General features: G+C 43.8%; 1 protein-coding gene across 1 annotated transcript in view; it reads right to left on the bottom strand.

The window, feature by feature from the left end:
* DNAH10 (dynein axonemal heavy chain 10) overlaps window positions 1-15,544 on the bottom strand; it is a 120,660-nt gene that overhangs the window by 70,226 nt on the left and 34,890 nt on the right. Inside the window, exons 20-28 of the mRNA XM_031442542.2 lie at window positions 14,221-14,697; window positions 13,949-14,107; window positions 12,186-12,302; window positions 11,944-12,046; window positions 11,295-11,473; window positions 7,943-8,154; window positions 4,697-4,850; window positions 3,273-3,506; window positions 679-801 (exon numbers count right to left, since the gene is read on the bottom strand). Coding sequence (XP_031298402.2) covers window positions 679-801; window positions 3,273-3,506; window positions 4,697-4,850; window positions 7,943-8,154; window positions 11,295-11,473; window positions 11,944-12,046; window positions 12,186-12,302; window positions 13,949-14,107; window positions 14,221-14,697 — 1,758 coding nt within the window. The remainder of the gene's footprint in view (window positions 1-678; window positions 802-3,272; window positions 3,507-4,696; window positions 4,851-7,942; window positions 8,155-11,294; window positions 11,474-11,943; window positions 12,047-12,185; window positions 12,303-13,948; window positions 14,108-14,220; window positions 14,698-15,544) is intronic.

The following is a 15,544-nucleotide window of genomic DNA, read 5'->3' as shown; positions in this document are numbered from 1 at the left end:
ACTGGTACAACCCTTTCTGGAAAGGACTTTAAAATGAGCATAGTCTTTCATGGGTAATTCACTTTCTAACAATCTATCATAAGATATTCATCCTAAATACAGAAAAAGCTTTAGGCACAAACCTGCAAATTAATTATGAAAGCAAAGAACTTCCCTTCAAACAAGATGTCCAGTTACTAGACAATAATCCACTACACTATGTCAAGCCGCTCACTGGAACATTATACAAAGGCATTAAAATATTTCATCAGATGGTTTCATAATGTGAACTATGTTTCTCCCAATATTAAGAGAAAATTATACGATGAAATTATGCAAAATATCATTACAATTGTTTTTAAACCCACATACATAGAAAAAAACATAATAGAAATGAATGACATATTAAAGGTGATGGAACTATGGTAGATACATTTTTTTCCTGCTTTTCTACTTTTTGCCAAGCTTTTTAAACAAGTACTATTTTTATAATATAAAATAAATATTTAAAAGTTTCAGTGCTATATGCCAGTGGCTTAAGATCAAAGGGAAATTTTTACTGAACAGATTCAGGTCGTATATAATGATAGAAAAATTCAGAAGCTACCATCAGGCGAAACACTACATACAAATACACAAGTAAAAGTGTGTCAAATCAGCGCCCTTCTTCCAGGACTAAAGTAGAAGCCAGTCACTTGCCCTTTTAAATACTCTGTCGATGTTGTCAAACTTCTTCGCCTCATCTGGAAGTTGCGATCTGATGTCTCCACCAATAAAGATACTCTCCAGATACATCCATTTTCTCTGAACCAGCATCCAAATCTGTCAAAGCACAATGTTATGGTCAACACAGGTCACCAGTTATCTCAAGGTGAGTGTGGCAAAACCCCACCCTAACACGGGACAGATTTAAATCAATTCAGGTCAAAAGACTTTCCAGGCAAGACAGAGCATATACGCTCCTTTCCAAATATACAGGGATGGTGGAGGAGGCCTAGGGAAACACTCCAAAACACACAGCCACACCTAAAAGCAAAAGAAAACTCTCCACACCAGCCCAGGACAGGAAGGAAGCTTCTAGATAAAAGCAGGGGTTGGAGCCCTGTGACCCAGAGGAACCAAGGTCAGACTGTGCAGAAACCCAAGCAAAAACAGATCCAAATACCATGTGACCCACAATTCCACTCCTAGGCATAGACCCAAAAGAACTGAAAACAGGGACCCAAAAATCAGTTGTGCACAGGTGCTCAGAGCAGCACTGCTCACAGTCACCAAAAGGTGGAAACAACCCGACTGTCCATCAACAGGTGACTGGATGCACAAAACGGGTGGTCCATCCATATGATAGAACATGATTCAGCCCTAAAAAGGAGGGAAGCCCTGATACAGGCTACAACATGGATGAACCTTGAAAACAAGATGCTGAGTGAAAGATGCCAGACACAAAAGGCCACACGTTGGGAATGTAATTTGGTGCAGCCACTATGGAAAACAGTATGGAAACCCCTTAAAAAACTAAATAGAGTTACCATGTGGATCCAGCGATCCCTCTCCTGAGCATATATCCAGAGAAAACTCCAATTCGAAAAGATACATGCACCTTGATGTTCACTGCAGCACTATTTACAAAAGCCAAGACATGGAAGTAATCTAAATATCCATCAACAGAGGAATGGAAAAAGAAAATGTAGTGTATATATACAATGGAAAGTTACTCAGCTATAAAAAAAAAAAAAAGAATGAAATAATGCCAACTGCGGCAACATGGATGGACCCAGAGATTTTCATACTAAGCGAAGTCAGCCAAAGACAAAAATCATGCTATCACTTATACGTGGAATCTTAAAAAATGACACAAATGAACTTATTTACAAAACAGGAACAGACTCACAGACATAGAAAACAAACTTATGATGACCAAAGGGGAAAGGGGGGGAGGGATAAATTGGGAGTTTGGGATCAGCAGATACAAACTACTATACACAGAATAGATAAATAAGAAGGTCCTGCTGGATACCACAGGGAACTATATTCAATAGGTTGTAATAACCTAACACGAAAAAGAATATGAAAAAGAATATATAAATGTATAACTGAATCACTGTGCTGTACACAAGAAACTAATACAACATTGTAAACCAACTAACTATACGTCAATAAAAATGCCACATATGACATGATCCCATTTATATGAACTATCCAAAATAGGAAAACTCAGAGACAGAAAATAGACTAGTGGTTGCCAGAGGCTGGAGGGAGGAGAAGTAGGAAGTAACTGGCTTTTAACGGGTATGGGAATTTCTTTTGAGATGCTGAAAAGGTTGTGGAACTAGATAGAGGTGGTGGTTGCACAACACTGTGAGTGTGCTAAATGCCACTGAACTGTGCACTTTTAAACAGGTAATTTCATGTTATGCAAATTTCACATCAATTTTTTTAAATGGTTGTTAACAAAGAAAACAAGCAGTACTATATCCTAGCTAATGGCTTCCACTAATAAAAAAATAAGAAACAAAGAACAAACTTACAAAAGCACATGAATGAAGACCATGCACGATGGAGGTGCAGGCCTGGACCACTCTCCTGGCCAGTGAACCAGGCCTGGCATCATCCCACCCCATGCTCAGGGTGTGGCCAGGAACAAGGCACTTGCCTGGGGTCTGGGGAGGGACACAAGACAGCCACACAATACTGGTGGAATGAGCCTGGGTTGCTCACAGAGGTCTGGACACAAAGGAAGAAAGCCCCAAACTACCTAATGTAAGACATGCTGCCCAACATGACAGCCAGGTTGGAGAAACTGCAAAAACACGTATCACAGTGAAGCAAGCACAGGCGAAAAAAAAAAAAATTATGTTAAGATGAACTTTAAAAAAACCAAAGTCACACAGAGAAAAACTCACTGCCATGACAGTCACACAAAAAAGGGTGGGGAGTGGAATTCTGGCCTCAGAAAATAAAAAGTAGAGTGAAATCATAAAAAGGCCTTAAATATGTTTAGATTCTTCCATGAGATACAGGAGGTGAGAGTATTCTTGCAACAAGAACAGAACAGTATTAAACAAGAATATGGACATATGAAAAAGCACTGATTAGAAATCTTGGAAGTTAAACATGAATTCATTGAAATAAAAACTCAGATTGGCTCCTCTAATCATGCACCCATCCTCCCCACCAAATAAATCAAAGACAGAAAAAGTATAAAAGACTTTCTGAGCACAAAATATTCTCAGAGGAAGGTTCTTTCCCGCTGAGAACCAGTTCTTCTCCATCTTTTGTGTGTTTTTCCTCACCTCAATGACCTCCCCTATTAGAGAAAGTGTTTTTTCCCATTTGTGAACAGTCTGCAGAAAAGGCCCCACAAATCTGCTTCCTGAGATGCTCTGCAGGTTGACAGTGTTGTCATCCAGGCACTGGATAATGTCGTCAACAGACCCCAAGATGTAGCCTCGCTCCTGGGTGCCTTTGTAATACTTGACTACGGTAAATTTCATATTTTCCCACGTGTCCAGGATTTCCTTCACAGCCTGATCGGGAACATGAAAAGAATGGTTCGGGCACGCGAACTGAAAAAACAGAACACCAACCCAACAACCCAACAAATGTCCTGAGTTTGCCACGGATCAACTCCTCAACCCGGAGTCCTGGGTCAGTCTTCCGAATAAGCAGATTCTGTCCTGGTAAAACGAGTCATCATTTGCCAAGCACTGCTATATGCCAGGCAAGGACCTGCCGGCCATGATCTCCCTTAGTCCTCAAAGCACCCCAGTGAGGGAGGGGTTATCATTACCCACAACTTACAGAGGCGGGAAGGGGGGGTCAAAGAGGGGCTCAGCTTGCCAAGTGCACTCAGCTTGCCAAGTGCACTCAGCTACTGAGCGCCAGAACCAGGGTCTAAATTCTGTGATCTGCCTCCAATGTGCATATTCATGAGATCCTAGCCCTGTGTTTACTGTTAAGCAAGAAAATCAAATTTTACAAGTTAATATGCCTGTTTTGATTACATTTTCAAAAAACACCCTGTCACTATTTATGTGTATGTGTATATAAATGTATGTGTGTATATACGTGTCTATGTGTGCATATCTGTATGTGTATATGTGTGCATGTGCATATATGTGTGTGTGATATATGTATGTGGGTACATTATGTGTGTGCATGTATGTGTATATGTGTGGGCGTGTATGTGGGCATAATATTCATGAATGGGTGTGTCTGTGTGTATTTTATACGTTTGTGTGTATGTATATATGTGTGGATATATGTGTATGTGCGTACAGATGTGTATACACGTGTATATGCATTTTAAAGTGTTAAAGAACATACACTAAAATGTTAATAACTTATCTTCCAGGGGTGGAATTACGAGCGATTTGTTTATTTTCTCACTTCTCAACCACGAACACCCCTTATTTCTTTAACAACTAAGTCAAAAGTGAAACTATAATTAAGAACAACCAAAACATTTAACTGAGGCAGAAATTCTATTTCTAGAACAACCAATTCTTTATTGCTCAACCATCACAGGTACCGGAGCAAACAGGCTTTCTCTTTGAATAAAAAAAGAAAATTCTCGGGGTGGGGGGCTCAGGGGTAGAGCGCGGGTTTGGTGTGCACAAGGTCCTGGGTTCAGTCCTAAGTGCCTCTGTTAAGGGGGAACAAAATTCTCTCTCTTTTTTTTTTTTTTACACTGGTTCATAACTAAAAACAGCCCTACCTTCTCGATGGCTATCTCCTTGATGGCCGATGTGACGATCTCGTTGAGAACATCCGTGTGTTTGTGCAGCTCCATAGCAAACATGTTTTCCAAGGTGAACGTCTCGGTCATTTCAAAAACCACGCCTGTTTTCTCCATGAGCTCCTTCCAATGCCTGAAGGTGCGTCCATGTTAAAATCTTTATGTCTACAGAGTTTGGTGATGGATTTAACAATTCTCCCTACCACCCCCAGGACAAATCCCATTATAAACACTCCTCATAACGGGATACTAAAATACGAGGAAATATATTTCCGAAGTTTTCCAAAATCCCATTGGCTGGAGCATTAAGCCCAGGAAATATCCAGCAAGACATTTTCTTAGATGGCTGGTCCCTGCTACCACCTGAGAAGATACACAGCTCTTCATTCTTCAGTCACTGCTTCTGTCACAGTCTCCACTGGCTCGCTCAGCCTGCTTGGGACCCTGGTGTAAATTATGAGTGCCGGTGTGTCAGATAAATATTTAGCAAGCGCTAACTCTGTGCAGGCAGTGGGCTGGCTGCTGGGGGTTCAGGGTGACTCAAAGGCAAGGCCCCTGATTCCTGCCCTCGGGAACACTACCAACTACTTGGGGAGACAGTCAGTGACTGATAAAGCAAACCTATAAATTAAATAACCGCAAATTGTCCCGAGTCCTATGAAAAAAAACCACAGAGGGATAAAGTAAGAAGGGGGCTCCTTTAGGCAGGAGGATCAGGACAGACGCTGCATCAAGCAGCTCTGCTCTCGGCCCAGTCTGGCCTCCCCTGAAGGCTCACGATAAGGAATGAATATCATAAGGCAGCTAAACGTAGCGCCGGACCAGCAGAAGGCCAGGTACCCAGCAGACAAGCAGTCAGCACAAAAGCACTGGGTTTTGTTGGGCACACACAGAAATGGCCAGAAAGGAGAATCTACTATTTTCTTCTCTCTCTAGTCCCAAGTCTAGCCCAAGAGCCGAGATGAAGTACAGGAATCATGACCCCCGCGGGGGGTTCAGGGCCCACAGGTGACACAGCGTCCAGGGACAGAGTCGCCAGGGAGACAGACTCCTCTGCAGCCCCCGCCCGCTCCTCTGGATGACACCAGCGAGAGTCTCAGCCCGGTGCCGTGGGGCCTTTAACGCCTCCATCCCGCCATTCCCCTGCCTCCCAGCACAGGCCCCTCCCTGGCTCCGGCAACAGTTTTAAGCTAAAAAAAAGTTTTTATAATGATTTTCCATGTATAGCAAGAGCTTTTGGGTTTCCATTTATGCTGTTGCTTTAAGTTTCTTTTTATAGTACATTCACTCAAGAAAGAAAGAAAGGAGCCAACAGGAAAATATATATAAATTAATGACAGCATAGGTGATGCTAGGGGACAGCACAGAAATGGTGAGAAATGACCCAAGTTTGGGATCCTAAAACAGGGACTTCTACCATCAACAGCTGGGCAAATAAAGAAGATGCAGTGTGCGCACACTGCACACACACACGCACACGCACACACATGCACACACACACACACACACACACACACACAAATGGAGTACTACTCAGCCATAAAAAGAATGAAATCTTGCCATTCGCAGCAATACGGATGGACTTGGAGGGTGTTTTGCTAAGTGAAATAAGTCAGACAGAGAAAGACAAATATTGTTAAAATATCACTTATATGTGGAATCTAAAAAATACAACAAACTAGTGAATATAACAAAAAAGAAGCAGACTCACAGACATAGAGGACAAACTAGTGGTTACAGGGTGGGGAGCACTGTAGAGGAGGAGGAGTGGGAGGTATGAACTACTGGGTGTAATTTTTTATAGGTTACAAGGATGTATTGTACAATATTGAGAAGACAGCTGATATTTCATAATAACTATGAGTGAAAAATAACCTTTAGAAATTATATTTTAAAAATTTGGTGGGGGGGGTAATTTGTTTTATTTATCTATTTATTTGTTTTTAGAGGAAGCGCTGGGGATTGAACCCAGGACCTCGTGCATGCTAAGCACATGTTCTACCACTTGAGCTATATACCCTCCCCCTATATAAAAAAATTTTCAAGAGAAAAATAAATATTTAAAAAATAAAAATAAAGATGACTAAGGGGGACTAAAAAATAAAGTAAATAAAAAATAAATACAACAGGGACCTTTAGCTGGAAGATGCTTCCTTCTAGCCAGCTGACCTTCGAGCTAGCTGAAGAATGGAGGGGTAAAGCTGGGTGTCCCAGGTACCTGGTCCCACAGAGACAAGATGGGCTCAGAACCCAGGTCACCGGGGCCCCAGGGCTGCCGGCACTTTGTTGAAAGATTACAGGTGTAGAAAGGTGCCAAGGATAGACCAGCACCTGAGAGAGGCTTTCTCGCTGATGTCATCAGAATTGGAAGGGAACTGAAATGGGGGTGGCTTTCTCACTAAGTGGAATGAAGCCGTGATGCCACCAAATGGATCTGCCCTCCCTTTGAGAATTGTGATGGAGGAACAGGGAAACAAGTCAGGGAGACTGTAACTCCCAAGGCCCCTTCCGATCCCTGTCCGTGTGGCAAAGGATCACAGGCAAACGGGAGGCGAATGTCCTCCACGCCACCTCCCAGGACTGGCTATTCCATTAAAAATGAGCGAGACCTGCTCCGTCCAGTACAGCAGCTGCAGGTCCCGTGTGGCTACCGGGCATCTGAAATGTGGCGAGTCCAATCTGAAATGTGCCGTAAGTGTAAAACACACACCAGATTGCAACGGTTTGGGGTTTTGAGGGGTTTGTGTGTGTGTGTGACGTACTTTTTTAAGAAGAATGTAAAGTACCTTGTGAATAATGTTTTATATTGATTAATATTGAAATGATAATGTTTCGTAGATAATGGGTTGATTGAAATACACTGTCACCATGAATTCCACCTGTTTTCTTTTCCTTTTCCAATGCAGCCGCTAGAAATTTTTAAACTATATAGGTGGGTCGCATATTTCTACTGGATGGCGCAGATCTAGACCCCTTGTTGTTTTGTTTTGTTTTTTTAACCTTCAAATAAAGCAACTGCAAATGCCGCTACACCTGGCAGGTTTGTTTTTTTTTTTTAAATAGAAGAACCCTTGTGGCTGGTAATTTCATGGAAACTTTACATAGAAGCAATATTACAGAAACATTCCCCGCGTATTCCCAGCCCTGCGTTGCTACTGAAACCTTTCATTTCATCGTCAGAGCTAAGCAAGGACGTATGTGAAAGCAAAGGCCCCTCCCACAAACCTGTCTCTCAGAGCCTCGTGCTTCAGGTCAAGAAGTAAAGGAATCGAGTCTTTGAAGGCCTTCATTTTGGCTTCCAAATGGTAGGCCACTGATAAGTTTCGGACCTGCCGGGGCAGCTTTCTGAGCGCCTTGAGAAAACCTTCAATTCCTTCCTGGAGAAACTGAACATTCAGGTTGATCCAGAGAGTCTGAGACCACTCCTCCTTTGCAACCTGGAAATGGGTGAGAAAAAACCCCTTCAGCAAGGTGCCCGTGGAAACTTGGAGGTGGCTTGTCCAGGAGAGCAAGTCCTTAACCCCTGGTCGCACTCACTTCTCTCCAAACACCATCACCCATCTCCTCACAACCACCTCCGATTCACAAAGGATCAATTCCAAGGCTCTGAAACACAAGCAAAAGCATTCCAACTTTTTTAAGCCCTCGCAAATACAGTGCTGTCTCCGAGGATGTGTGGGATCCAAAAACATGTCTTCCTTTCCTTCAGGGAAAAGGGAGACGTAAGAAACCAGAAACGGAAGTTTTCATTTATTTTTTATACATTTTCTAATTTCTTATACAATTTCTAAAGGTTACGTTCCATTCACAGTTACAACAAAATATTGGCTATGTTCCCCACGCTGTACAACACAACCTTGAGTTTACCTTATAGCCGGTAATACCCAGCAGTCTGGACCTCTCCCCCCTCCGTGCCCCTCCCCCCTGCCCTCTCCCCGCTGGTCACCACTGGTTCATTCTCTATATCTGCGAGTCTGCTTTTTTGTTATATTCACTAGTTTGTTGAATTTTCTGAGATTCCATATATAAATTTTGATAGCATATAATATTTGTCTTTCTCTGTCTGAATTACTTCACTTAATATGATAATTTCTAGGTCCATCCATGTTACTGCAAATGTCATTATTTCATTCTTTTTTATGGCTGAGTAGTATTCCAGTGTGTGTGTGTGTGTGTGTGTGTGTGTGTGTGTGTGTGTGTACCACAACTTGTGATCCCAGCCTTTCCCACCTTCTCAAGCTCAGACATCACTCAAGCAAGTCTCCCCTCTCTCTCCTACCACCAGAATCTCGTCCTTACTGGGCCATTCCTATCAGTATCCAAACCCATGTTGTAATTCCTCCCATCTTAAAAAAAGAATCATCCTGACCCTGTGTCCCCTGCACCTACCATTCCCCATTTCTCTGCTTCCCTTTATAACATCAGAGAAGTCGTCTATACTTGGTGTCTCTAATTTCTCTCTCCCCGTTCTGTTTTCCTGGAACTTTACGGAGGATTAACTGGTATACAACAAACCGTTCACAGTTCGAGTGCGCAGTTTGGTAAGTTTTGGCATATGTGCACGCCTGTGAAACCCCACCGCAATCAACGTGTCGCCGTCACCCTCGATGGTCTCCTCCTCCTCTCTGTCATCACCCTCTCCCACCCCTCTCCTTCCATCAGCTGACCACTATAAATTCGTTTGCGTGTTCTGGGATTTTATGTAAGTGGAATAATACAGCAAGCACACTTTTGTATCTCAGCACAAAGAGTTGCTTTTTTCTGGTTGCGGGGTGGGTGGACCAAGAGTTGATCCTCTTCATTGCCGAGCCCACAGTGTCATTTACCTACCCACTCACTTGTTGACGGGCATCTGGATTGTTTGTAGTCTTGGGTGATCACAAATGAAGTTGCTATGAATATTCAGGTGGAAGTCTTTGCAGGGAGCTACGCTTTCTTTTCTCTTGGGTAATGCCTAGAACCCACTCCAATCAGGCTTCCACGGCCATCAGAACGTTCTTTCCAAGGTGGTGGATGGCCTCCGTGATGTGAAATCTCTGGTCCCTCCTCGCTCCTCTGCTTACTCCGTCTCTCAGCAGCATTTAATGCACCTGACAGTCCCAACCCCTCAAAACGCCTTCCTTACGTGGCGTCCGAGACATCGTCCCTTTGTCCTCCTGCTGCCTGGGCCTCTGCTCATTCTCCCTTCCTTTTGGGGTCTTCCTCTCACGGTATTTGATGTTGGAGCACCCCAGGCTCAGTCCTCGTTCTTCTGCTCTGTGCTCCCCAGTCCCGGGGTAACAGGCCCAATCGTGTCCCCCGCAATTCACGTCCTCCCAGAACCTCAGGATGTGACCACATCTGGAGATAAGGTCTTTGCAGGTGGAATTAGTTAAGATGAGATCAGGCTCATGAGCTGGATGGGCCCTAAACCCCACGACTGCACCAGGGAAAAAAACCTGCTCCTGATTCAGAGCCTTGCTCAAACGCCACCTCCCTGGGCTACCTCCTGCCTGCTCTGGGCTCTGTCCACCTTATTTCTATCACGTATCAGAGCAGTATGGTGATTTGTCCGTGTGCCAGCATGATGGTTAGATTTACATGTCGACTGGGCAACGGGCTGCCCAGATGCCTGGTTCAGCGTTACCCTGGGTGTGTCTGCGAGGATGTTCTGGATGAGATCTCCACTTGCATCCGTAGCCTGAGTAAAGCAGGGGGCCCTCACCGCTGTGCGGGGCCCCGCCCAACCCGCTGAAGGCCTGGAGAGAACAAAGCTGAGTAAGAGAGGATTCACTCTCTGCCAGACCGCTGCGGGGCTGGGACACGGGGCTTCGCCTGCCTCCTAGCTCAGACTTGCACTGGAACAGCACTGTCCCTTCTCCCGGGTCTCCAGCTTGCCTGCTGCCCTGCTTGGGACTTCTCAGCCTCCCAGACTGCACAAGCCGATTCCTTCTTGTAAATCTCCCCGGTTCCTATTGGTTCCGTTGCTCTGGAGAAAACACACTAACACAGTCCGTCTCTCCTAAGGGTTCCAGGGACCGAACGGAAGATGCGTGTCCTCTCTGCACCTTGCTTTCCAACCAGCACAACGCTGGGCTCTAAAGAACTAACTGAACAGGTGGAGGAATGAATGAATGAGTGAGTGAGTGAATGAATGAATGAATTTGCACGGGGCACCCAAGTGACATAATATTTGCCACTTTTCATTTCAACTTCCAACTAAACCGTTCCCCTCCCACCTTAACCAAGCCCGGACCTCCAAACGGAGAGTCTTCTTTTTCGCTATTGTGGTAAAATACACAAAACATAGCATTTATCACTTTCACCATTTAAAAATGCACAATTTAGTGGCGTCCAGTACATTCACAACGAACATGAGGCAACCATCATCCCTGTCGAGTTCCCGAACTTTCTCAGCACCCCAAAGGAAACCCCGGACCCATTAACTAGCACTCACGCCCCATTACCTCGTCCCAAGAGCCAAACTTTCTAGGAAATCCGCCCCCAGGCTCTCTGCCATTGTGGCCCCAAAGGCCGCCGGGCTTAATCAGCTCTTGCCCGCCCCTCAGTGAGACCCAGCCTGCAGGGGGACACTGACCTTGAGTCCTCCATAGAGCTCGTAAATCATCTTCAGGCCGCTCATTTCCTTCTGCACTTTAAGCAGCTCTGGGTGCGTTGTAATTGGAAGGTCGAAAAGCTTCTCCGCATTAGCCAGCTCCTGACGGTTCTTCTCGTGTTTCATCACCTCTTTTTCAAACGTGGCTAAGAGTTCCACACCTGGTAAGCACGTAAACGCGTAGACAAATGAATGCGTGCCATTTTAAGGGATACGAAATCCTGAACAATGTGCGAAAACTATCGTATCATCCACAGAAGCCAAGCCAGCTGGGAAGATGAGTGCAGAATTAACAGACTTGTGTCTCGCTGTCATTCTAACTACAACCAGTTCCACCTGTGAGCTCCTCCCGCTAGAAAATTCTGTCTCTTGCGTGTTCTTCCTCTAAGTGGTCTCAACCTGGGCTGCGTGTTAGAATCCCCATGGGGGCTTTTTAAAACTCTTCATGTCCAGGACGGTGGAGTCAGAGCATTTGGATCTGGCCACCAGGTAGCCGTGGTTTCTGGAGATCCCCACGGTGAACAGAGGGTACAGGCAAGGTTAAGGACCACAGCTCCACTCTTTCTTCCCATAAAATTCTTAAGCAGAACATATTCAGATACCTCAGTAAGATCCACAGGTATCGTCTTACCTGTATCAAGGTCTTCACCAACCGAACCAGGGCCTTGACGATAAAAACGTTTTGCGAAATCCTCTATCTGTTGCCTGTAGTTTAATATTTCGCCACGAGTGATCTGAGAAAAGCAGAGTTGCGTTCATTTAGCCCAGTGAAACCGACACATTGTAACTGACTGAACTTTAATTAAAAAAAAAATTTAGCCCAGTGGATGTCTTTCAATACCCTTACTCAGAAAGTGAGACATTTAAAGGTACCTCCGTGAAAGTTCTCTTTATGCCCCCCAGCGCGTGCTCCACATTCACCGAATCATTAAACAGATTCAACCACATGCTCTCAATCTTGTCAACCAGTTCTTTCTCGGCATCAGGAGGCTAATAAAAAAAAAAAAAAACAGAACAAATAATAAAGGATCAACAATTTGGAACTGAAATTTCTGGTCAAAGCTACTGCCCCGGGGACTTCTTGCTTCTGGTAACCAAATGCTAGGCCATTTGAACCCACAGAGGGAAATACAAAAAAAAAGCTGGTTGAATTATACAAATTAGATTTTCATAATTAAAATAAAATCAGGAGAAAATAAGTTTTAAAAATAGATAACATAGAGAAAGAAATGACCTAGAGAGACAAGCCGTTCATAAAGTAAAGCCCAGCTTCAAATCAACTTAACCTCTGATGAAAATAAAGTTATCTTGACTTGCTAACACACCCAGCTGTGCTGTCAGAAGCAAAAGCAAATTTCCTCTGATGAAATGTAACATCATCTGAAGCCTCCGATTCTCTCTACAATTTGTCCTACACGATGTCCAGAACTCAATCAGAAATAACAGGAAGATAAGGATACAAATTACTTGAAGGAAACCAAGAGATATAGACAAGATAAGCAGACAGTAACGGAGTTCTAAGACACAGAAGTTTAAATAATTTTACTGAACAGAATAAAGAAAACCAAAGACGAAAATGAAATTTTTGACTTTATTTTAATTATAAAAATATAAATTTTGCATACTGTGCATTTTTCTCTTTCTTTTCTTTTTTTTTTTTTTTCATCTTTGGAGGATGCTAGGAAACCAGTTTATTATTCTGAAAACATGTAAATACAGGCAAGAATCCAAGATTGAACCTGCCCTTGTTCTATAAACTGTATCACAGGGTAAACACATAGTTTTTAAGGAAAGGAACAGTTTCTCTTCTTTTTTGTTTTTTTTTTTCCTTGCTGTATGACTGACCTACGATACTATATTAGTTCCAAGTGCACAACATCGTGATTTGCTATTTCTATACATTACAAAATGATCGCCACGGCTGTGCCCTTCTCTGAAGAGACGATCTCTAGCGTTCAGCCAAGGCTCCTGCTCAGTGAAGGTGTGGGAGCCCTCAAGCAATGTAAGTGCTGAAATGCACATTTTATGCAATACACATTAATGGCTTGTAACAGCTGCGTGTTTCTCCCTTCTAGCCTGTTTTTCCGGTTGATTCTTTTTGTGAGTTATGTGATGCACAGCACACAAAATTTTGCATACACTTTCAGGGAGATCCCAGATCCCCTCAAACTCATCCTCGGACTTCTAGAGGTCCTTAAAACCCACATTTAACAGCCCTAAGTAAAGGTAACTGAAGTATTATCTGCCACCAGTTTCTTTTATGTCTTATTCCTCTCCCCGATCCATTTCTCCCTTTATCATTTTGCAATAGCCTTCTATTTATTAAAGAAAATTAGCATCAAAAAAAGAAAGGAAGAAAGAAAAGAGGGAAAATCAAACCAAAATGAGGTGCAGATACAGACTGGTCTACAAAAAAAATTTTTTAAATTAAAAAAAATTACTATTTGAGCCATGCAAGATCAAGCAATAACCCCTAAGTTTTTAGTATTTTAAATAACCATGGGGTTGCTTTACTTTCACATTTTATTACTTAAAATCATAAACAAATCCATGGCAGTCCATTTCAGAAGGATTTCTGAAAAGGGTCTTAGAATTCAACCCAACTGTAAAATGCTCAAGAAAAAGAGCTGGCTTACAAAGAAGTTGTACATCATCATGGTGCGGTACCGCTCCTGCACATCCCGGTACCTTAGCTCCATGACTAAGGATTTACTTCTAATTTCTGCGATGGTTGCAAGGACAAACTTGAGATCTTCAAGGGTACTGGGGCTCTTCTTCAGGTTTTTGGCCAAGAACTGTAAAAAGAAAAGTTCTGCTAAATAAACCCAGGGGGGAACAAAACCCAGCACCGAATGAAGCCCCTGACGATCATGGAAAGGGGTTTTAACGAAGCCCAGTGGCCCACTACCTCCATCTCTTCATGCAGGTTATGCAGCTCCTCTTTGGCCGACTCGTTGAGGAGTCTCCCCAGGGAAAACACCCAGGACCTGGCGCTTTCCTGGACTGTGTGCGCCAGGGGGCCCAGCTGGAGCCGGACGCAGTGCTCATCCTTGATCAGAGGGTGGCGCATCACTTCAGAGGCGATCCTGGTATAGAACTGCAGCTTCTCATCATAAGCCACGCAGGGAGGTTTCTTGGCGGCAAATCTCTCCATCACGATGGCTTTGTCCAATTTCCAGAGCGGTCGATACCGCTTCCATTTTTGCAGGTACTTCATAAGGTTGACCAGAATCCTGTGGACATTTTGGGGGATCATAACGGCTTGCTCAATTATCTGAGGGTCCTGCGAAATGTCACTGTAAAAGCTGATGATGACAAGTTCTTCTTCCTCGCCCTTCTGAGGGGGGCATTCTATGCAGCTGCCGTTCATCCAGCGCACAAAATTCTGGCAAAATAAGAATCGGGGGAAAGACAGTCCTTTAGTACTGATTTTTGCTTCCTATGTTTATATCATATTCAGTAATAAGTCTTGCTAGTAAGGGATATCACTTTATTATTAATAAATGGTGCTACATGGCAAAAAATTACCACTGTCCTTTGTTCCTCCCATTAAGAGACTTTTGCCTACTGATAAACTTGTCTATTGTGGAGACCTGTTTTCCTGCCCTGGGCTAGCTGTGACTTAACGAACAGATAGGTGAAGCGGCATTATGAAGGTCCAAGCCCAGGGCTCAAGCAGCCCAGTAGCTTCCACTCTCATGTTCTTGAAACCTTGCAACCACCAGATGAACGAGCCCGAGCCAGCCTACCAGATGAGGAAAAGCCATGCCCAGGAGAGCCAAGGCGCCCAGCCAACAGCCAGCCAATTGTCTGACATGTGATTGAGCACAGCTAAGTCTGGATGCGTAAAACAACATTAGTTTCCGTATTTGCAGATGAAAAAACATACAGTCAAGCAAAGTGACTCCCCAGGGTCCCAGAGCAAATCTGTTCATTGGACACCTCCCTGCCACACGGTCAAGAGCCTCTGATCTTTCAAGTGTGGTTCATCAGCAATCGATGGGCGGTTACACGTAACATCTCCGGGTGAACTGCCGTGCGGCCATCTGAAGAGTGGGAATAACACCAGCTACTAATCCTATAGCTCACTGTGGTACTAACACCAATGTCGATAACGTTTATTTAGAGCTACTGAGTGCCAGGCACCGTGTGATGCTCTCTACACGTTACCTCATTGAATCCTCCCAACAGCTCTAGAACACGGATCGTATTATCATGTCCACCTAACAGAT

The sequence above is a fragment of the Camelus dromedarius genome, chromosome 31 (assembly GCF_036321535.1).
Source record: "Camelus dromedarius isolate mCamDro1 chromosome 31, mCamDro1.pat, whole genome shotgun sequence".
Lineage (NCBI taxonomy): Eukaryota > Metazoa > Chordata > Mammalia > Artiodactyla > Camelidae > Camelus > Camelus dromedarius.
This window is presented reverse-complemented; position numbering and strand designations above follow the sequence as displayed.